The 22,343-nt window shown below is 41.1% G+C and overlaps 4 protein-coding genes across 4 annotated transcripts; all 4 read left to right on the forward strand.

Moving 5' to 3' along the window:
• Positions 1-2,531: 2,531 nt before the first annotated feature.
• On the forward strand, positions 2,532-5,870 carry LOC306978753 (extracellular calcium-sensing receptor-like; the record flags this gene model as incomplete). The annotated part of the gene is made up of 5 exons (XM_079577419.1): positions 2,532-2,792; positions 2,888-3,700; positions 4,443-4,640; positions 4,770-4,887; positions 4,954-5,870. The coding sequence occupies exons 1-5, from the start codon at positions 2,538-2,540 to the stop codon at positions 5,868-5,870; spliced, it is 2,301 nt and encodes a 766-aa protein (XP_079433545.1). The 5' UTR covers positions 2,532-2,537.
• A 2,177-nt stretch (positions 5,871-8,047) lies between these two features.
• On the forward strand, positions 8,048-11,299 carry LOC306978741 (extracellular calcium-sensing receptor-like; the record flags this gene model as incomplete). The annotated part of the gene is made up of 5 exons (XM_079577410.1): positions 8,048-8,329; positions 8,409-9,206; positions 9,269-9,499; positions 9,620-9,743; positions 10,383-11,299. The coding sequence occupies exons 1-5, from the start codon at positions 8,075-8,077 to the stop codon at positions 11,297-11,299; spliced, it is 2,325 nt and encodes a 774-aa protein (XP_079433536.1). The 5' UTR covers positions 8,048-8,074.
• A 4,976-nt stretch (positions 11,300-16,275) lies between these two features.
• LOC306969821 (extracellular calcium-sensing receptor-like) lies at positions 16,276-20,189 on the forward strand (the record flags this gene model as incomplete). The annotated part of the gene is made up of 6 exons (XM_079565513.1): positions 16,276-16,280; positions 17,339-17,606; positions 17,729-18,526; positions 18,676-18,903; positions 18,971-19,094; positions 19,276-20,189. The coding sequence occupies 6 exons, from the start codon at positions 16,276-16,278 to the stop codon at positions 20,187-20,189; spliced, it is 2,337 nt and encodes a 778-aa protein (XP_079421639.1).
• A 645-nt stretch (positions 20,190-20,834) lies between these two features.
• On the forward strand, positions 20,835-22,322 carry LOC306969829 (extracellular calcium-sensing receptor-like; the record flags this gene model as incomplete). The annotated part of the gene is made up of 3 exons (XM_079565526.1): positions 20,835-20,923; positions 20,995-21,280; positions 21,498-22,322. 3 exons carry the CDS (start codon positions 20,835-20,837, stop codon positions 22,320-22,322), a joined length of 1,200 nt encoding a protein of 399 aa, XP_079421652.1.
• Positions 22,323-22,343: the final 21 nt, after the last annotated feature.

The raw sequence follows: 22,343 nt of genomic DNA on the forward strand, positions 1-22,343 counted from the left end.
AATATAAATACATATACAGTGGTTGTGACATGTTGTGTTTGGATGACTGAGTATCTAAATTGCTCTAACAATTTATATTTTACTCGTAACTAAGTAAGTGGAGATTTGTTGGTGCTGGATTTTTGGGGGGAAATTAACCATTGCCATTTTAGTCTTATTTACTGGTAGCATATTTTTACCTTAACCCAAAGTTTGGTGTTTGGACTCCCAATTACAACTGGTAGATGCTGCATGTGTTCTTTGGGCTCCCAGCTTATTAATTGTGTTGTGTGAACTAGTGTTAATTTGGACAACTTATTTAAATTATGTTTTTGTCTCAGCCGTTTGAAGAAAATGTTGTTGTAGTTTTAGTCAAGATTAAGTCTAGTTTTAATTGATGAAATTGCATGTAAATGTATAAAGAAAGTCATAGTTTTAGGCTCATTAATAGCTTTTGAATTAGTTTTAGTCTAGTTTTAGTCAGCAGATATATTCATTTGACTCAAAATAAAAAAATTAAAAAAAAAAATTAACACTGGTATGAACCGTGCTCATGTGTGACTGTGAATCCTATAAACCTGTCCAAAAATAAAATAAAGTAGTAAAAAGATATACTCCTCCCCACTCCTTTTCTGACAGCCAAAATTAAAATGTGGGTAACACCTTATAATAAGGTTACATGAAGGCATGCATAAAGAACATGTATGCATGAATTAATGCTGGATTTCATGATGTATTCATGTATGACGATATCATGACTCATCATAAGTTAACATGACTTCATGCTCTTTCATTCATGACTTCATGCATGAATTAATTAAATAACTACATCATGATTGTGTCCCCCATACTAAAGTGATGCACTTTTATGCTTTGGACAATAATCAGGGTGTTTATTGGACAAAACAAACACAAACAGAGTTCGTTTCACTGTCTATGTCCCCGGGCACCGGCTACAGATTAATGCAGATATAAAAACAGTCCATCAGGCTACTCCTGGAACAGGGGCAGCATGTGTCTGGACCCAGAAGCAGCACAGTCGAGAAGCAGAAGAAAGAATGGGGCACACAACATTGTTTAGCTCACGATGGGGTAAATAAAGTTTGACCTGTGAGAGCCTATGCTTAAGGTTTCCATCAGAGCACCACTCTCAGTGCTCCTTGTAATTAACCATGCCTCAGTTGACCTCTTCTCTTTTAAAAGCGACGCCCTTATGCTAGTGGTGCAGGCACATAGAGCAACAGCTGAGCCACATGGGAGATAACCATCGCATTTGGAACTTGCGCTGTCTTTGCGCCAGGCGGAAGATCTGACCCCAGGTTTGACACAAGCTGCATATTTTCTGCTGTCCAATACGTCCAGTACATCCAGTCCTTATTTATGAAGCATTTGCTAGTAAAGAGCCGTGCCCAAACAGGTACAAACAGTTCAAAATCATTATGGAGTGTGCCATGGGTTCAGCCATTGGCTTCTGGGCTGTACTACATTGGCCTGTTGGCTGTTTTATGTTTTGTGTTGGCTTTCTGGGCTCGTAAACTGCCTGATAACTTTAATGAGGCTTTAACTTGAGAATTTAAGTTAATCATTTTCTGCATGTTGATCTTCTGTACAGTCTGGATCACTTTTATCCCAGCTTATGTCAGCTCTCCACAAAAGTTAAGTGTTGCTGTGGAGATATTTGCAATACTGGCTAAGAGTAGAGCTACTCTTAAAACCAATAAATGAAAAAGGGGATTTGAACTAAAACATCCTCATTAATCCTATGCAGTAAAGAGGCTATATAAAACTAAATAAAACATAGATGATTAAATCAATATTCTTTAAATGATGTTTGGTATTTTCCTGCGGTGACATGTATGTTAAGTAAAGAAAACCAGAAAGTTCAAAAGACAAAAAAAAACACTTGCATTACATGTTTACTCCTCTGCGTCATGGGAATAGCCTTTAACTGACAAATCCCTTTACTGTTGCACTTATAAATGGTTTAGCGGGCGCCGTAGTTGCTGTCGTCTGCAGCTAAAGCCATGTCAGCGTCAGTGCTGTTACTATTAGCTGTGCTGATCAATGGGGGAGACTCTGCGTGCCGGCTACAAAGCGGTGTGCAGCTGCCTGAACTGGCCGAGGACGGAGACCTGAACATCGGGGGCATTTTTTCTTTCAGGACAGGGCAAGACTATGTTGTTAACACATTTCAAAGTGAGCCAGAAGTTCGGAAATGCAAGAAGTGTGTTCAGTTCTTGGTATATGGGGATTGTTAATTGGGTTTTGGCATATCTTCTTTATATATCAATTTCTTTGTCACTGCACCAGTTTTAGTTTAGAAGATTATTGTTTTGTTCATGTTTAGACCTGGTTTAGTAATTGTTTAGAAAAGGACTAAAAACTTTATTCAGTCATAAACATTTCATGATAAATGTACATTTTGTTTCTCACTTAAGAACATCTTTGTCAAGAGTTAGTTCAAACTGTTCAGAAGGTTGTCATATTTTAATAGATTTAAGCGTTTTGTTACATTTCTTTTCAGCTTCAATTTCAGAGAATTTAAATTTGCTCAAGCAATGATTTTCGCCATTAATGAGATCAACAAAGACTCCAGCATTCTCCCCAATGTCACTCTGGGCTGGAGGATATATGACGACTGCGGTACTATGGACATACTCAGGGCTGGGCTGGCATTGGTCAGTGGAGTAAGGCATGAAATACCGGACAACAATTGCACCGACAGGGAGACGGTGCAAGCCATTTTGGGGCATTCTGGATCCACTCCCACCATTGGGTTTGCACAAGTGGTAGGACGATTCAACATACCTGTGGTGAGTTCATTCTATGTTGCAATGTAGAAATCTGTGTCATTTCTTTATTCATTCATGAACAAAATGCACACTTTTGATTTTGTTGATTCTTCCAGATCAGCCACTTTGCCACATGTGCCTGCCTCACCAACCGTAACATGTACCCCACCTTTTACCGAACCATTCCCAGTGACTATTACCAAAGCAGAGCCGTGGCCAAGCTCATAAAGCACTTCGGCTGGACGTGGATCGGTGTTATAGCGGTGAACAACTACTACGGCCTCAACGGGGTCGCCTCTTTCGCTCGATCCGCACGAGAATACGAAATATGCATCGAGTACTCTGAAGCGTTCTCTTCCTCTGATCCCCCCGAACGTTTGCAAAAAATCGTGGAAGTCATAAGACAGGCAACTTCCAGGGTGATACTTGCTTTTATGTCCCACAGAGAAATCAAGATTCTGGCTGCTGAGCTGTACCGGCAAAACATCACGGGGTTGCAGTGGGTTGGGAGTGATGCGTGGATTACCGATTACTCCCTGACAGACAGTGAAGGGCATAGCATTCTGATTGGCTCTCTTGGCTTCGTTGTGACCAAAACGCATATTCCAGGATTGGAGGACCACTTGAGGAGACTCCACCCTTCACAGTTCCCCGACAGTCAATTTGTCAAGGACTTCTGGGAGGCTGTGTTTGACTGCTCGCTGATTCATTCCGCAAACGCAGACAAAAGACCCTGCACGGGGACAGAGAGCTTGCAAAACGTGGACATAGATTTCACTGATGTGTCAGAGTTGAGGTTTGTGAGTAACGTGTACAAGTCCCTGTATGCGGTGGCACATGCTCTTGACGACTTGTTCAAATGTGAAGAGGGTATGGGGCCCTTTCACAATGGGAGCTGTGCTGATACAACAAACATACAACCATCACAGGTAAACATGTATTACAAAAACTGGGTCATACTGTGCCTTATTTTCCCCTCCTGACAACAATCTGACACACACACACACATGCTATTTTAGCTTTAGTATTAGATAATTGACAACAACATGAATTAATATTATTTTATTCAAACATGCTTTATGGTGTTGCACTGCGTCATGGACTCCAACATGTATAAAAAAAAAAAAAAGTACATTTAATCTCTTAACCTCGACCCTGAACCAAGCACATTTTCTCCAGTTTGGCTTTACCCAAAACTAAAAGCTTCTCGACAAAAGAGAGACGTGATGAAATGTGATGAAAAAGCAAAAAGACAACAACAAACACATGCTGAAAAGGCAGAAATAAATAATAATAATAAGTGACAATAACACGACAAAAAAACTACAAATACAGGACAAAGAAATAGATGATAACATGACAAAAGTGTGATAAAAATGCGACGACAACACAACAAAAAAGTCTCAATTAGCTGTGTAGGTCTTAGCTTTCAAATGAGGCCTTACCCTGGCTTAAAGGCTGTAAGCTCCAGTGAAGCTTTTAGATTTGGGTAAAGAGCTACTGGGCAAAATGCTCTCGGTTAAGGCGGGGGGTCAGAGGTTAAATGATTCACAATTAAATCATCAATCCAGTTATAAAGCTAGCACTACACAAAATACAATTCTGACATCGTATCTCAAGTGCTTTGTGCTGACATCTCCACGTGCTAAACTCAATAGTTGTGTCTTACAGGTTCTGCACTACCTTGACAATGTAGATTTCACCACGACTGAAGGACAACGAGTGTTTTTCGACAGTAACGGAGACTTGCCTGCTCGATATGAACTGGTGAATTTGCAAACAACAGATACATTAATGGAGGCAGTGACTGTTGGGGTGTATGATGCCTCCTTACCCGAGAGCCAGCAGTTCATCATGAATAACAAATCAGTGATATGGAGCAATGCTTCAACGGTAAATGACACAGACAATATATAAAATGAGATGTACAGTGTTAATATCATCAATAAAACTGCTTTCTGTGTTTTGCTGTTGTTGTTTTTTTTATAGGAGATTCCTTTTTCAGTGTGCAGTAAAAGTTGTCTTCCTGGAACTCATAAGGTGCTGACCAAAGGCAGGCCTATCTGCTGTTACGACTGTATTCGTTGTCCAGCTGGAGAAATTACAAACACTACAGGTAGACCCCTAATTTTAAGATGTACTGTAAACAACTAAATAATTCATCTTATCCTCTCTTTTCCAGATTCAATACAATGTTTGAAATGCCCTTCTGAATTCTGGTCAAATCCACATCGAGTTGTCTGCGTCCCCAAAGTAGTGGAGTTTTTAGCTTACACCGAACTCCTGGGTTACCTGTTAGTCCTCTTTTCATTAATGGGCTGGTTTCTGACCATTCTCATCACACTCATCTACTATTGCCACAAAGAGACTCCTCTGGTCAGAGCCAATAACTCTGAGCTGAGCTTCCTGCTACTCTTTTGCCTGAGCCTGTGTTTCCTGTGCTCTCTGACCTTCATCGGCCGTCCCTCTGAGTGGTCCTGTATGCTGCGCCACACAGCGTTCGGCATCACCTTTGTCCTCTGTATCTCCTGTGTCCTGGGGAAGACTATAGTGGTGCTGATGGCTTTCAGAGCCACACTTCCAGGCAGTAATGTCATGAAATGGTTTGGGCCTCTTCAGCAGAGACTCAGTGTTTTTGGCGCTGCTTTAATTCAGGTTCTCATCTGTATCCTGTGGTTAACAATCAATCCTCCATTTCCATACAAAAACATGTTGTACTATAAAGATCGGATTATTTTAGAGTGTAATCTGGGGTCTCCCATTGGCTTCTGGGCTGTACTGGGGTACATTGGCCTGTTAGCTCTTCTGTGTTTCGTATTGGCTTTCTTGGCTCGTAAACTGCCTGATAACTTTAATGAGGCCAAGTTCATCACTTTCAGCATGTTGATCTTCTGTGCCGTCTGGATCACGTTTATCCCAGCTTATGTCAGCTCTCCAGGAAAGTTCACAGTCGCTGTGGAGATATTTGCAATACTGGCTTCTAGTTATGGATTACTATTTTGCATATTCATGCCAAAGGTGTTCATTATTTTGTTTCATCCTGAGAAGAACACTAAGAAGCACATCATGGGGAAGACACAAAATGATATTCGCTATTAATAATTGTATATATTATCAATTTCTTACAGAAAATGTAAACAAATGAAATAAACTATTTCTTATCAGTACATTTTTGTGATTTCCTATACAATAAAAATAAGTTGTCCCCCATTCACACCCTCAAGCACACTCTCATCCATCCTTGTCTATTATACATGTTTTACTGGCAGGAGAAACTGGAGTATCCGGGGAAACATACACAAACACGGCAAGAACATGGTTTGAAGTCATTGACTATAAAAGCAGCAGAATTGGAAACAGTACTAGTACAAACATTAAAACAGAATGAAAAAGAACAGGAGGAATAAAAGCATGAGGCACAATGTTCAGCTCAGCTAGGGTTAAAAGCCAATACAATGAATTAAAACTATATATGAAATTATCACAAAAAAGCGTCAGTTAATAAATAAAAATACTGTCTAAGCCCAGCTTGTGTAACTTTTTAGAAAGTTTGGACCTGGAGAGCAGTGAAAACTAAAAGGAAGTCCAAGGTCGTGACCACATGATCTCCACTCAAAACAACTACAGAGAACAACAGTGAGGAAAACAGGAGTAATGTGTTATGACATGTTGGTCTACCCCACTGGAGCTGTCCATGGTCCTGAGGGAGACTGCACTGGGATGCAACAGTTACTTCATCTTCAACACAACAGCAACAACAGGGGTGGCCTGAGATCTCGAGTGGAAAACTAGAGTCTGTATTTAGACTAGCCACTGTCACAACATGATCTTGTTACATGTGAAATCAATTAACAACTTGTTTTGACCAGTCTCAGAAGTTTAGTCAACAAAAGCAGGAAGTGTCTGGTTATAGTGTAAAAGTTTATTCCACTTTAACTTTTCATTTGTATAACATTTTCACTAACAACTCTATCATCAACAGTGTAGGATAATGGAAGAGATGAGCCTCACAATTAATTTTAAAAATTGAACAACCAAGAAACCTTGGTTGTGGCCAATGACAGCACTCCACTTGTACATACCATATTAGGCAAGTGCTTTATTTGTCAGAGGCTCAACACAATTGTGGGCCAACCTGACCATCATGTTTTTGGAGGTCAGGGCATCCAGAGTAAACCCGGCTGGCTGCCTTCAAGCGCTCCTCTGATCCTCTGAAACCGTGCCGCACCTCCTGGGTTTGGCTCTGTGGCCTCACAGCAAGAAGAAGAAGATCAGCCCTTTCCCAAGCTTGATCCTCAGACACAGTGAGCCCTTCTGAGTGGATTGTGCATGGGTGGGTTTATACTGCTCATTATGGTTTCCCTCAAAATCACCAAAGCGAATAGCTCTGCACCTATAGCAGCTGGACACATCTTCTGACAGGTTGTCAAAATGTAGTGGACAAATCCCCCTGTGAAAAGTAAAGTGCACCTTAATCCCACAGCATAACAAATCCTCATCTACGAAATACATTGTATATCAATACTAATAACTCAATTATTTATGTATATACAGTAATTATGTACATCGATCAACATTGTCACACTTGATATATTACTTTATATATACTGGACAGCATGGTGGATGAGTGATTAGCGCTCTTGCCTAACAGAAAGAAGGTCCCATGTTCGGTCCCCGGACCGGGCCTTTCTGTTAGGAGTTTGCATGTTCTCCCCTCCGGGTAGTCCGGTTTCCCCTACCTCCTTGAACATGCTAGTCACGTTGGCCCGGTGCATAGACTTGCAGTGGCTCAGGACTAATCTAACATCAGATTGACACGATTTTGTTGTACAATTGTGTAAAGACAATACAATTGTTCTTCTTCTACTTCTTCTAAATATACTCAGTAGTGTACTTGTATTTCCCATGGGGACTGAAGTCATCCATGAGCATTCTCTCTGATATGAAGAGCATATAAAGGCAGGTGAACAACAGGGATTGTAGGTTGGGGGTGAATGATGCAGTGGTTGGTGCTGCTGTCCCTGGTTCAGCTGGTCCTTAGAGGCTCATGTCTCTGTCAGCCGCTAGGACAGATCCAGGCTCCAGAACTGTCCCGAACGGGGGACATCATATTGGGGGGCATTTTCACCTTCCACACAGCGTACAGGGGAAGTATTTCAACGTTCAACAATAAACCAAGGGCTCCTAAATGTATGAAGTGAGTATGACTGTATGATTTCTGATATATTCCTTTATTTTAACGCCGTTTTCAAATATTTTGTCTTTCCAGCCTCAATGTCCGAGAATTCAAATTTGCCCAGACAATGATTTTTGCAATAGATGAAATAAACAAGAATCCTTACATTCTTCCAAATCACACCCTGGGCTACAAGATCTACAACTCATGCGGCATGTCTAATATTGCCCTGTCTGCAATTGTTTTGGCCAATGGTCAGGAGGAGGTCCTGGATGAGACTCACTGCACTGGTTCTGGGACTGCTGTGGCTGTGTTGGGACACTCTGGCTCTGCCCCAACTATGGCTTTCGCTCGTGTTATAGGAAGGTTCCTGGTCCCAGTGGTGAATGCAGCACTTAATGTATTTGCTAATTGTCAGAATATATGAAGACATGTTTTATTCTATCATTTCTTCCACACAGATCAGCCACTTTGCCACCTGTGCTTGCTTGAGTGACAGAGAGGAGTTCCCATCCTTCTTTCGGACCATTCCCAGCGACAATCACCAGAGTCGCGCCCTGGCCAAACTGGTCAAACACTTTGGCTGGACATGGGTGGGCGCTATAAGCAACCTCAATGACTACGGCGTCAATGGCATCAGCGCTTTCATGCAGGCTGCCCAAGAAGAGGGAGTTTGCGTTGAGTACTACGAAGCCTTTGAACAGACTGGGCCAGCGAGTGCCTTAGCCAAAGTGGTGGAAACTATCAAGCGCTCCACTTCGAAAGTGATCCTGGCTTTTATGTCTCACAGAGAGGTCAAAGCATTGGCTTCAGAGCTGTATAAGAATAACGTTACAGGGCTACAGTGGGTTGGAAGTGATGCTTGGATCAGCGATAACTCTCTGACCGACGCTGAAGGCTACGGCATCCTAGTTGGTTCTCTTGGCTTCGTTGTGAGCAAAGCAAGCATCCCGGGATTAGGGGAGCACCTAAGGCGACTCCACCCATCACAATTCCCTCAGAGTCAATTTGTCAAGGATTTCTGGGAATATGTGTTTGGATGCTCTTTGGTTGATTCTTCAAATACACAAAGGAGGCCATGCACTGGAATGGAGAGCCTGCAAAATGAGGAGATTTATTTTACAGACGTTTCTGAGCTAAGATTTGTAAACAATGTGTACAAGTCAGTGTACGCTGTGGCTCATGCACTTCATGCCTTGAGGTCTTGTGAAAATGGGAACTCAGGCTGCACTAATAGTCAACGTATCGAACCATGGCAGGTGAGAACGGCAGCATCATAGACTGTTCTACGTATGCTGTACTAAAAGGACTGTTTCTTTAGGTGCTTCAGTATCTGCAGAAAGTTAATTTCACAACACGTCAAGGGGAGAGGGTGACATTTGACGAGAATGGAGATATCGTTGCAAAATATGAACTTATTAATATCCAAAGTATCACCACAAGCACAATGCACCTCGCCACGGTCGGCTTCTTTGATTCCACGATGCCCCGTGATCATCAGATTCAAATGAACAGCCATAAAGTTGTTTGGGGAGGAGGAGGAGTGAACATGGTACACATTTTGGTTGATCTGTTTGGGTATTTCTGGATGAGCAGTCACTATGTCGTTCTGAACAGTGTTTCTTGAAATGCAATAAAAAATGAAGTAAGAGTGGAAAATGGTGTTCTCCAGGTGCCAGTGTCTGTGTGCAGTGAGAGTTGTCCACCTGGAAAGCGAAAGGTTCTCTATAAAACCAGGCCCGTCTGTTGCTATGATTGCATCCCGTGTGGAGAAGCGGAAATCAGCAACGTTACAGGTAGAGCTACGTTTGAAACAGAGTACAATGGTAAAAACAGAGTACAATGGTAAACAGCAATAGGAATTGTAATGTAACTATCAAGAACTTTGTGTTAAAATTACTTGCATACTTTGGGGCAACAACACAGCAAAAGGAAATAAAGAGCGAGTTGATTTGGAATGTTCAACTTTTATTAAAGGTGCACTATGCAACTTTTTCAAGTGAAAAAAGTCTTTGTGCATATTTGACCTTTTACTGACCCAGTGGCATTATGGGTGCAGCTTGGTACCTTTGTTTTCCCTCACAGTGGACTTTATGATGCTCTAGGATCAATCGTTTTAGGGGTTCGTACCAGAAACTTGCTAGGAACTGAAAAACAATTGATTCTGGAGCATCATAGAGGCCACTGTGAGGGAAAGCAAAGGTGCCAAGCTGCACCTATATAGCCACTGAGTGACTAAAAGGTCAAAAAAGCACAAATGTCAAGTTTTGTTTTTCACCTAAAACATTACATAGTGCACCTTTAAATGATTTTGACCCTCCACAAATTTTTGGGATGTGTTGCTCCCATCAAATGTTGCTTTGTTTTTTATTGAACACAAAATAAAAATTTAAAATCCCAGTCCTAATATATTTTTCTCCTTTCTTTACTGACAGATTCTCTGGATTGTTTTGCATGTCAAATTGAATACTGGCCCAACACAAACCAAGACAAATGTGTACCGAAAGACATCGAATTTTTGTCTTTTTCTGAAATCATGGGAATCATACTGACCTTTTTCTGTTTGAGCGGTACCCTGTTAACATTTTTGTTTTTATTAGTGTTCTATCAGTACAAAGAAACTCCAATAGTGAGAGCCAATAACTCTGAGCTGAGCTTCCTGTTGCTCTTCTCCCTGACCTTGTGTTTCCTGTGCTCTCTGACCTTCATCGGCCGTCCCTCTGAGTGGTCCTGTATGCTGCGCCACACAGCGTTCGGCATCACCTTTGTCCTCTGTATCTCCTGTGTCCTGGGGAAGACTTTAGTGGTGCTGATGGCCTTCAGAGCCACACTTCCAGGCAGTAATGTCATGAAGTGGTTCGGGCCTCTTCAGCAGAGACTCAGTGTTCTGGCTTTCACACTGGTACAAGTTGTAATATGCATCTTATGGTTAACAACCAACCCTCCTTTTCCGCAAAAAAACATGTTGTATTATAAAGATCGGATTATTTTAGAGTGTAATCTAGGTTCACCCATAGGCTTCTGGGCTGTACTCGGATACATTGGCCTGTTAGCTCTTCTCTGTTTTGTATTGGCCTTCTTGGCTCGTAAACTGCCTGATAACTTTAATGAGGCCAAGTTCATCACGTTCAGCATGTTGATCTTCTGTGCCGTCTGGATCACGTTTATCCCAGCTTATGTCAGCTCTCCGGGAAAGTTCACTGTCGCTGTGGAGATTTTTGCTATTCTGGCCTCGAGCTATGGTCTACTGTTTTGCATATTTGCACCAAAAATATTAATTATTTTATTTCAGTCTGAGAAAAACACCAAAAAGAACATCATGGGAAAGACTAATAAGAGCATACGCTATTGATGTTCTCGGATACTGTATTAATGTAGTTATCGTTTTGGCTTAAGCTGTAATAAACAAAATATTTGAAATGTAGAAACAGTTTCTCTCTTCACTGGACACTCATTTTGCAACCGCAGTGTTCCCGCAAAGGTTACACCAGCCTCACCTTCATTTGCTAAGTCACCCCACAAACAGTGAATATCTTAGGTCTGGTCCTTTTTGTGTCTTCTTGGCTTCATACATACAAAGTTCAATAAGTCATTCTTGGAAAAAGGTCTCAGGTGTATTGCTCAGTTCAGGTCACCTTGGCTTCCACACAAAGGTTTTTCTGCACATGCGCTGAACAATGGCCGAATGCATTGTCTTTCACACCTGTTACACGCTGGAAACTATAAAACCCAGCAGGGTGGCTGTGACGGGGACTGTGCCAAAGGCTACTCTCTGAGATGACAACACTCACTCTGGTCGTCTCATTGTTAGTGTGGATGCTTTCATGTGGTCTGTGCTTCGACCAGGATGAGGGCATCTACAGCGCTGCTACTTTTGTTTGTGACGGCACAAAAGTGGCATCAACAATGTAAGTATTCCTTCTTGTTTGCTTTGGCTGCCTCCTTATAATTATGTCTATTAAGCGAGAAATTACTCCTCAACAGCAATTAGCCCATAATTGAATGATTTAGTCATTGGGGGGGGCAGCTGATTACAAGTGCCAGCTCATGATCATTTAGCTGACAATTAGATTATTCCCACAGAGACCCAGGAAGCGAGACAGTCCTACTTTGCTTTATTCCCATCATTGTGTAAAGTTCTGCATGCCTGTGAGATTACTGTACTTTGTTTCTAAAATGTTCATGTTTTTTGTCATTCAGATCTCCCTCTGTTTCCTTTGAGGAGACAACGCCACAGAAAACACACACTCCATATGGAAGATACGTGCCAAAGAATCACCCAAAAAGGCAGCAGAACAACTGTGTGTGTTACTACAACAGTCAAATGTCTACAGCATGTGGGACTAAAATGTGGATGTTTGAAAAAGATGTAAGCCTTTTGAATTTGACATTTGAAATCTGCAAAAGACTATTCTAACCCTGTGTCTGTTGCTTTCCTTGACAGAATTGCAAATGTGTTTTTAACATTTCACTTGACCTGGAAGATGCTCATGTTCTATACAGTTTATCAGTTAACAAATACAATCTTAAAAACAAAAATCCAAGTTCAGCTATTCTTTCTAACATCACTGGCTGCGATCGGCATGTGTCCTGTGCAGCCAATACTCTGTGGATCTGCAGTCTCCAGGTTTGCTTTAACTTTTCAGACATGTTTTGATTGTCACGAAACTCATGTCCTTGTAAAATAACGGCAAATTGCGGGTTTTAAAGTCCAGTTTCTTTTTTTTGTGTGTTGATGTTTGTCTTGCTACAGATGCTACCTGTCTTCTGTGGAAAAGGTAAATGCTGTCTAAATCAGTAGCAGATTCCACAACACAAATCCTAATCTACATTTTCCTTGTTTTACTGTAGGTTGTTACTATTGGAGAACACTTACACCTGTCCTTCTGCTCGAAGTCTATATGCTACGACTCAGAGCATCTCTGAACACAATCAATGTCGGATTTGTATCAAAAGGGCTGTTTTCTACATTGACTTATTTATGCGTTTTATCCGCCATGACCTTTCTTCATTCGAGTCATGTTGTGGAGTGGATCTCTGTTTTTAGTACAAGCTCTATATTACCCTGTGCTCCTAAATCTGTCCACATTGTCACAAAGTTAAATTGTTCTCCATTACCTTTAATGTTTGTTATGGGTTTCATTTGGTCAGTTTTCAAGTGTTTCCTTTTACTGTTTGTGAAACCGTTTCTGCAGCCGTTGTTATGGTCTGTAATGGCCTTCCTACTGCTGGCTGCTGCACATTATCCACACGGCTCGGTTTGCCTTATCCGCCAAATATCACAGTCAAAAAGAAAAGCATCAGAGTGTTCAGTATGGATGAATATAGGGATGTATGGAAACAATGTTGGAATATTTGTAAAATGTGTGGTGATTTTCAGAACACAGTAGACCCATATATGTTAAAGCAACATTTTATTTGTTTTTACTATGATTAGTCGTCAATGTGTTGTTTGAACTGAATTTCCTATAAAAGTATCTTTTAGTAAAGACATATCTCATAGTCATGTGCACATGGCTGTTGTTTTTTCTTCTCCAAAGTCACAGTTGCAGAAAAACACTGGATTTCTTTCAATAAAAGTCCAGACTGAGAACTATATTTACATAGAAAGTGATTTGTCTTCGCAGCCTGCCATGCTGCTTTGATTGTGCTGTAGTTTAAGGCAGTGGTCAAGCACTGGGCGGTCTACAGTGTATAGTGCCTTAACATACATTTTATCAAAAGCAAACATGGACAAAGCGCTACTCCAGATGTGAAGCATTTAGGCAGATATGATGCAAGAGGCAAACCAACCGTGGGCTAACTGCAAGCATGCCCTTTAAACTGCATTTTAATTTTCTTAGTGGTAGTTAGAATAGGCTACAAGTCCATAAAGGGGAAGCAGTGACACAACACAGCTGAATGAACAGGGTAAGAATATGAAAAATGGCCAATAGAGCAGAATAATGTAATGACGACTTCAGTGTTACAATAAAGTGTAAACGAAAAAATTGACAGGATATCAGTATATCTTACAGGCATGTGACATCTTAATCAAATAATTAAGGTGGCATGAAGGATTATATTAGTGTGTGCATGAAAACAAAAGGGTGCTTTGAAGCGCTTTGAGTACCCAATGGGGGTGTGACAGCGAGTCATGCAGCCTACACATTAACCATAACTACAACAAATGTCAAATATAACACGATTTAGACAGTCTTTAAAGGGATATTTCAGGATTTTTGACATAGGGCCTCATTTTCTAGTTATCCAGAGTGTTGTTGATTTCTATATTTGAAGAGTTTAGTGGTGCTCGGCTAGTGCTAGGCTAGCGCATGTCTATGGTAACTAGTAGCCTGCATTAAAAACTCATCGGGTAGTCCTCCAAATGTTGCCATATCTGATTTGTAGAAAGCTCCTTCGTAAATTCCACGTGTAGTAATGCCGACCGCAGGTAAACAAACTACTGTAGATCCGGTCACCTAGCAGATCACTCCGCCGCTGCGTAGCTTACAACTAGGAAGCTGATGCTGCTCAAATATAAGAAAAAAAAGCAAAATGGTTATTTTTCAAGAATTGTTCAGTCAACACATTTATATCGGTAGTCTGATGTTATAAGTGATTTGCCTCAGGTGCACTGTGCTTGGGTCAGACTGTTTTTAATGCAGGCTACTAGCATAGACATGTGCTAGCCTAGCACTAGCCTAGCACCACTAAACTCTTCAAATATATGGACTGCAGGAATTTAAAAAATATATATAATATATACCTTACAAAAAGGTCCGTTTTAAACACAAGCCTATCTTCTAACATTAAAGCAAGTGGATCTACATTTATGTGAGAAGCTGACGTCTACATTAGTACATCTTGATTGTGTTAAGTAGCTTACCACAAAATAATATTTTTTAAAAAGTGATATGGCATAAAATATCAGCTGTAGGCCTACTCATTTCCGGCTATTAATATGTGTTCATTTGAGTTCCTTTCATGTGTCACGCTTTAAGCTAGTGTGGTGACCAGTTTTATATCCACAGATCAGTAGAGTAACAAACATTTACATATTCTTTAAGAGCTATACTATAATGTGGATCAGTACTTTATCACAATTTTGGTCTGAGGGTAAAGGATCAATCAATGTTCCATTCTGCCTTTAGGTGCCTGTTTAGAAATACAAGTCCAAAATGTCTTAACTGTAATAGAGAAGGAAAACGTCCCTCATAGCTTAATTTTGAAGTAACAAGTGCACAGTCAACATATAAAAATGCATTACTTGTCAAAAACTTCAGACAAATGCTGGAGGGGCTGTGGTCAGGTGGGAGACCACACTCACATATTTGTACTGTCCAAAACAAATGTATTATTAGAATTAAAAAGTTGTTTAGGTGTTGAAATTCTATTGGAACTGAAAGTCACAATATTGGGATTATTCCCGAGCAACCTCAGATCAAATTGTAACATTTCCCAACTATGGTCTCTTGGTTCAAACCTCAGCCCCCCACCATCACCCAATGGAAAAATAAACTGAAAGAGGTGTATCATATGGAGCAAATAACAGCAAGATTGCAAATCAAAACTGAGATATTTATGGCCAAATGCTCTTTAGTTTAATATTCTAAACTGATTGTTGATTTGTATACCCTTTGTATAATTTTTCATTTATATGTGTTTTGTTATTTTTATGTTGAAAATTTCATATAAAAGGACAGTACATGACACAAGAAAAAAACACAAGGGTAACATACTGTACAATTGAAAGATGTATGATGTACTAACTTAAAGGGACTATAAGGAGTTTAAAAATGTTAAAATTAAGTATTTTCCTCCCCCTACATGTTCCAGCCATGTCCTAATGTATAGAAGCTCAGACCTGTTCACCACAACTGCCTCTAAAATCCTGTACGGTCACTCAAAAATGTGTCACTTCGGCCCGAATTGCCGTCATGCACGAGCTTAATGGCGAACTTGCTTCCAGCCCCTTTAAAGTGAATAAAAAATGCTGGTTGGAAGTTTTGTGATCAAGATTATTGCTTTCTTATGTCTCTAGTTATACATTGCAAACTAGCAATAATTGTTCTTAAAATGACTGATTTGAGCAAAAAAAGTTTTACTTACTTACCACTCCTGCCCTTCGATCAACTTGACCTTCCTGACCCCCACAACTTCTTCTATAAGGCTCATAAATTATCTTTTTTGTTTTGGTGGTTGGTGGTGCAAACCCCGGGTCCTGTAGTGGTCAGAGTGGTTATTGGCACAGATTGGCAGCCTCGTTGTCTTTCAGCCTCTCTGCAAGGCAGTTGTGACTTCACTAGTTTACCACCACCAAATATGGAGTGAATATATAATGACACCATGAGGTGCTTTGAGAAGCTTGTCAAGGTGTAATGTGCAATGAAAGTGTGAAAGTGCTATCATCATTGAAAATAACTGAATTGACAGATGCTAATGTTTATATATACATATATACATATATATACATATATATATATACAGTTCCTAGCACTGCACTTTTCTGGACCGAGATGTCTGATGTATTTCCTGGGATCTGCTGGAGCCACTCCACCACTGATGCCTTCACCCTCCAGGTTTTCTCCAGCTCTTCTCTGAGCCCCTGTTATTTCTCTAGTTTCTCGTGTTCCTTTTTCCTGATGTTGAAGTCGCTTGGTATTGCTATGTCGACCACAACTGCTTTCCTCTGCTCTTTGTCCACCACCACAATGTCCGGTTGGTTCGCCATTACCATTTTGTCCGTCTGTATCCATCTATCTCATATCTCACAACTTGAGATATATAGATATATATATATATATATATATATATATATATATATATATATATATATATATATATATATATATATATATATATATGTATGTATATATATATATATATATATATATGAGATCCGATAAATCAAGATAAGTAACTAAATTGACCAATTCAAAACATTACAGGAAAAGTGTCCCAGTGTCCCATGACACTGAAGCTCAAAAACTCCATAATCTTTTGAGAGTCGAAGGTGCATGTTGATTGGTTGCTCCAGTTTGTCTGATTTGAGAAAAGACTATAAATGTGGCACATCGGTCTGGAGTCGACTTAGAGGAGGCAGGGCACAGTGATGGGGCGGCTTGCTATGTTTTTATTAACTTTTCTTGCAGGGACTAACTGCGATAACCAGACCTGTACTTTTATTGGTAGAACTGGGTTCTTGGAATTCTCGCAAGAAGCCGATTTTATATTAGCAGGTCTTTTCACCATCACCAGTTCAAGGAAGCGCTTTAATACAGATTATACAGCTCTGCCCTATGAAACATGCTCAAAGTAATTCTGTATATACTACCTGTGAAAAGTTTGACAAGTTACTGTTACTGTTACTGCTATGCATGTGTTGTCTCTTGTCTGTGTGTGTTTTCAGGTGGAATTACCGGGAGCTGAGATTTGCTCGCACCATCATGTTCACTGTAGAGGAGATTAACCAGGACTCAAAGTTACTTCAGGGGGTGAGACTGGGTTATCGTCTTTACAACGGCTGTGGAAGTGAAAATGTGGTCAGAGCAGCTGTTCAGGCTGTGAGTGAGGGAAAAGAGAATTGCAATGGTCGGATGTTAGGCCTGATCGGTCACTCCTCCTCAGGAGTGACTCAAGACATCAACCACATTGTTAGCCCTCTGTCTGTGCCACATGTAAGCATGAAAGCATACACAGTATTTCAATTGCCTCTGTGATAAAACTCACCAAATACAATAAAAAGTTAATCACAACAAAGTGCATTTGTAATACATTTATTCCATTGTATTCTGTCCAGTTAAGCCACCTTTCTACATGCGCCTGTCTAAGCAACAAGAAGATATACCCAACATTCTTCAGAACCGTGCCGAGTGACTTCTTCCAGATTTCCGCTCTCCTGCAGCTCATGAAGTACTTTGAGTGGCGCTGGGTCGGAATCATCTACAGCCCGTCATTGTATTCTTCAGAAGGCCTCAAAACATTTGGAAAGCTATCCTCACATTATGGTATATGTATTGAATACTCTGTGAAGTACTGGAAGTCTAAATCTCATGATCACGTTGTAGAAGCACTGAAAACCTCCACAGCCAAAGTAGTACTGTTATTCATGAGCTTGTCATATGCCAATTCCTTTCTGTCGAAGTTTGAGGGATATGACATCCCGAGAAAGCAGTATATTGGCACCGAGGCATGGATTACGCAGAGGGAGCTGGCTACTGTGGAGAGAAAGAACATATTACAGGGCACAATGGGCTTCGCTTTACCGCAAGCGAGCCAGCCTGGTCTCCGTGACTTTCTGCTTCAGTTAAAACCACTGGATGAACCCCAGAGTGAAATTGTCAAAGCTCTGTGGGGGCATATGTTCGGCTGCAGCTTCACTCCCTCCAATACCTCCGTAATGTGCACAGGCTCGGAGGATCTGCTGGGAATTCCCAATGGGTATGCAGACTTCAAAGAGTTTAGAACAGAGATTAATGTGTACAAGGCAGTGTACTCCTTGGCACACGCCCTTCGATCACTACTGCAGTGTAGCAACGGACTGAACCCCACCACAGGGAAGGCATGCGTTAACAAGAGTGAAGTCCGGCCCAAAGATGTGAGTTGTAATCACACAGACTAATATATTTGAAAAAACACTTTTAAACATTGTAATATTAATGGGATATATAAAATAATAATACTAATTTTCTTGTAAGTATATTACATGTATTTATAATAACACTGATGCCATCTTTATCTGCACAGGTACTTGAACATTTACACCATGTGAACTTCACCACAAGCAGTGGTGACAAAGTGTATTTTGATGAGAATGGAGACTCGGCCTCTCGCTATGATCTGGTGAACTGGCAGATCAGCGATAATGGCTCGGTAGAGATTGTTAATATTGGCATTTATGACACGTCTTTAACACAGGGAGAGAATCTTCAACTCATTAACTCTAAGATAACATGGGGTGGAGGAAACAACAAGGTATTATTTCCAGGAACACCCATGAGATTGTTTTTATGTCACTAATATATGGATATGTTTATATCAGGTTGTGAAGTCTGTATGCAGGGAGCCATGTCCACCTGGGACTCGCAAAGCCATAAACAAAAACAGACCTGTGTGCTGCTTTGATTGTTTTGAGTGTCCAGAGGGAACTATAAGTAACAAGTCAGGTGAGAGGAAAGAGAAAGCAAAATATATGGTTATCAAACTATGGAACAGGGGATAAAGTAATGTGTGGTTTCTCTTAGAAGTTCTTAAACTTCTCAAACTCTTAATCATTCAAAAAAGCCAAAGTACACATGTATGAATAAAAATCATAAATAATATAACTTTTGTTGTCCTATGTTACAGATTCTACTGAGTGCATGGCTTGCCCACCTGAGTTCTGGCCAAATGAACTCAAGGACAAGTGTCTGTCCAAACCCACTGAATACCTCTCTTACAAAGAGATCATGGGCACACTATTAACCATATTTAGTTGTATTGGCGTATTTCTGTCTCTTCTGGTCTTTATAATTTTTTTAACACATAAGGAAACTCCAATAGTTAAAGCCAACAACTCAGAGCTTAGTTTCTTGCTTCTGTTTTCCCTGAAACTGTGTTTCCTGTGCTCTCTGACCTTCATCGGCCGTCCCTCTGAGTGGTCATGTATGCTGCGCCACACAGCGTTCGGCATCACCTTTGTCCTCTGTATCTCCTGCATTTTGGGGAAGACCCTACTGGTTTTGGTGGCCTTCAGAGCCACACTTCCTGGCAGTTCCATGATGAAGAGGTTCGGGCCTCTTCAGCAGAGACTCAGTGTGGTCATGGTCACTCTAGTCCAGGTTGTCATTTGCATATTGTGGCTAAGTACAAACCCACCTTTTCCAAAGATGAACATGAAACACTACAAAGAGAAGATTATCTTAGAGTGTGATCTCGGATCTGCTGTAGGTTTTTGGGCTGTGTTAGGATACATCGGCTGTCTAGCTCTATTATGTTTTGTACTTGCATTTCTGGCTCGTAAATTGCCTGATACTTTTAATGAGGCCAAACTCATCACCTTCAGCATGTTGATCTTCTGTGCAGTCTGGATCACATTCATCCCAGCTTATGTCAGCTCTCCTGGAAAGTTCACTGTCGCCGTGGAGATATTTGCGATACTGGCTTCTACTTTTGGTTTACTGATATGCATATTCTTTCCTAAATGCTATATTATAATATTTAGACCACAACAAAACTCCAAAAAACTTCTAAGAGTAAAGGTTCAGGCCCGGGGTTTGTAATTACAGCTCTTTTACTGCATAGATTTGATATACTTTTCCGTTGAAATTATTGATTAAATACATACAAATAAGAAACAATAAACAAATGTTGTATGTTTTTGACTCACATTGGTTTGGCAAATACATGTAATTATTAAAACTCATTTGTATTGGTGACAAAGTGATTAATAAACTTCTTTCAAAGCAAAATAGTTTCGGGTGCAATTCTTGAACTTTGTGTCCCCCCAGTGTCTGCCATCTTTGACTCAGACAAGATGGACATTGATTGTAGTGGTGTATCACATACAGACACATAATGTTTATGTCTTTCTTCAATCATAAAGTTACTGTATTGAGCGATTTTGATGGACTAACTTAAGCAGGGTTGCAGACACCCTAGTGGCCACACACATAGTCCGTACATCATACTAGTCTTGCAATCTTTCCTACAGTATCTGCCAATGTCGACTCCCCTGAGGGTTTCATGGAACCTTTAATAAAGCACCTCTGATCTTTCTACATTTCTTATCGGAGCTAGATTGAGACACCAGGAAGATGCCGGATATAGCCATACTATTCCTGCTTTTTCACTGTGTCGATGCATATTCAAACTGCAGGCTACTGGGGCCATTGAACGTGCCAAGTCTTTTCAGAGAGGGAGAGATCATGATTGGGGGCATTTTCCCAGTTTACAACAAAGAGGTCCTCAGTACATCCACATTTAACAGCCAACCTGCAGGAGCCAAGTGTGCAGGGTAGGATGATGTCGTCTCAGTCACTGAACGCTGCTTTTCTGTCCATTATGTAACACTGACTGAACTTGTAGGTTTGACTTGCGAGCTTTCCGATGGACGCAGGTGATGATCTTTGCGATTGAGGAAGTGAACAGGGACCCTCATCTCTTGCCGAATGTGACTGTGGGCTACAGGATTTTGAACTCGTGCGCGTCTCCCGGCACCTCCCTGCGCGCAGCTCTCGCTCTGGCTGGCGGTGTGGAGAGGGCAGATTATTCCCCCGCCTGCGCGCCCGCCGTGTCTGCACTAATCGCCGAATCGGGGTCGTCGCAGTCCTTAGCTGTGGCCGGGACTCTGGGGCCATTTCAAGTGCCAGTCGTAAGCATTATAATGTGATTTATTTCAGGGTTGTTGTTTTGATTTTTACTGTTCATTGTGCCATTCTTCTACCCAAATATGTATTCACTTCAAGCAGTATGAAGGCAATACCTTTTTGTTTCATTTATTTGCCACATTTCCACATGTTCAAAAACACTATGAATCAGATCAATGGAGGTGGTCTGAGGAGTTTTCTTGTATCCTCTGTTTCTTGCAGGTGAGTTACTTCTCCACCTGTGCCTGCCTCAGCGACAGAGTCAAATACCCAACATTTTTCCGCACAATTCCCAGCGATTACTTCCAGGCGAAAGCGCTGGCAGCTCTGGTGAAACGGTTTAACTGGCGCTGGATCGGAGCTATACAGTCAGACAATGACTATGGGAGAAATGGTGTATCGGCGTTCATACAAGAGGTTGAAAAACTTGGAATCTGTGTCGCCTTTGTTGGTACCGTTCTGAGGACATATCCCATGGACAAGATCCTCAGTGTGGTGGACATGATCAAGCAGTCCACCGTCAAAGTCATTCTGGCTTTTGTTCCGGAGGGAGATTTTCGCCCTTTAATGCTTGAAATAGTAAAGCAAAATGTTTCGGGCGTTCAGTGGATCGCGAGTGAGGCTTGGATCACAGCGGCCCGACCCTCGACACCAGAAATGTACCGGTCGTTTGGAGGAGCATTGGGATTCGTCGTGCACAAAAGGGCCATTCCAAATCTAAAGCCATTCCTTACAGAAATCAACCCCTACGCCAACCCAGAAGCTGCATTTGTGAAGGAGTTCTGGGGAGTTATGACAGGATGCAGCCCATCAGTGAATGGGGAAGCGAAGGGGTTCTGCACAGGGAATGAGACGCTACGCGATTCTGATGTTTTTTTTGATGTGACACAGTTGAGAGTGTCCTATAACGTGTACAATGCTGTATACGCAGTGGCACACGCTCTACATAAGACGTTATTCTGCCAGCCAGCATCTCAGGGAACAAATCACATGTGCAAGAATGTGTCTGCAATTAGCGCGAAAGAGGTAAGGTACGTGTGCAGTTAAAAAAAAAACAACTGTTCATTA

This window comes from Gobius niger (assembly GCF_951799975.1).
Source record: "Gobius niger genome assembly, chromosome: 1".
NCBI classification, from domain to species: Eukaryota; Metazoa; Chordata; class Actinopteri; order Gobiiformes; family Gobiidae; genus Gobius; species Gobius niger.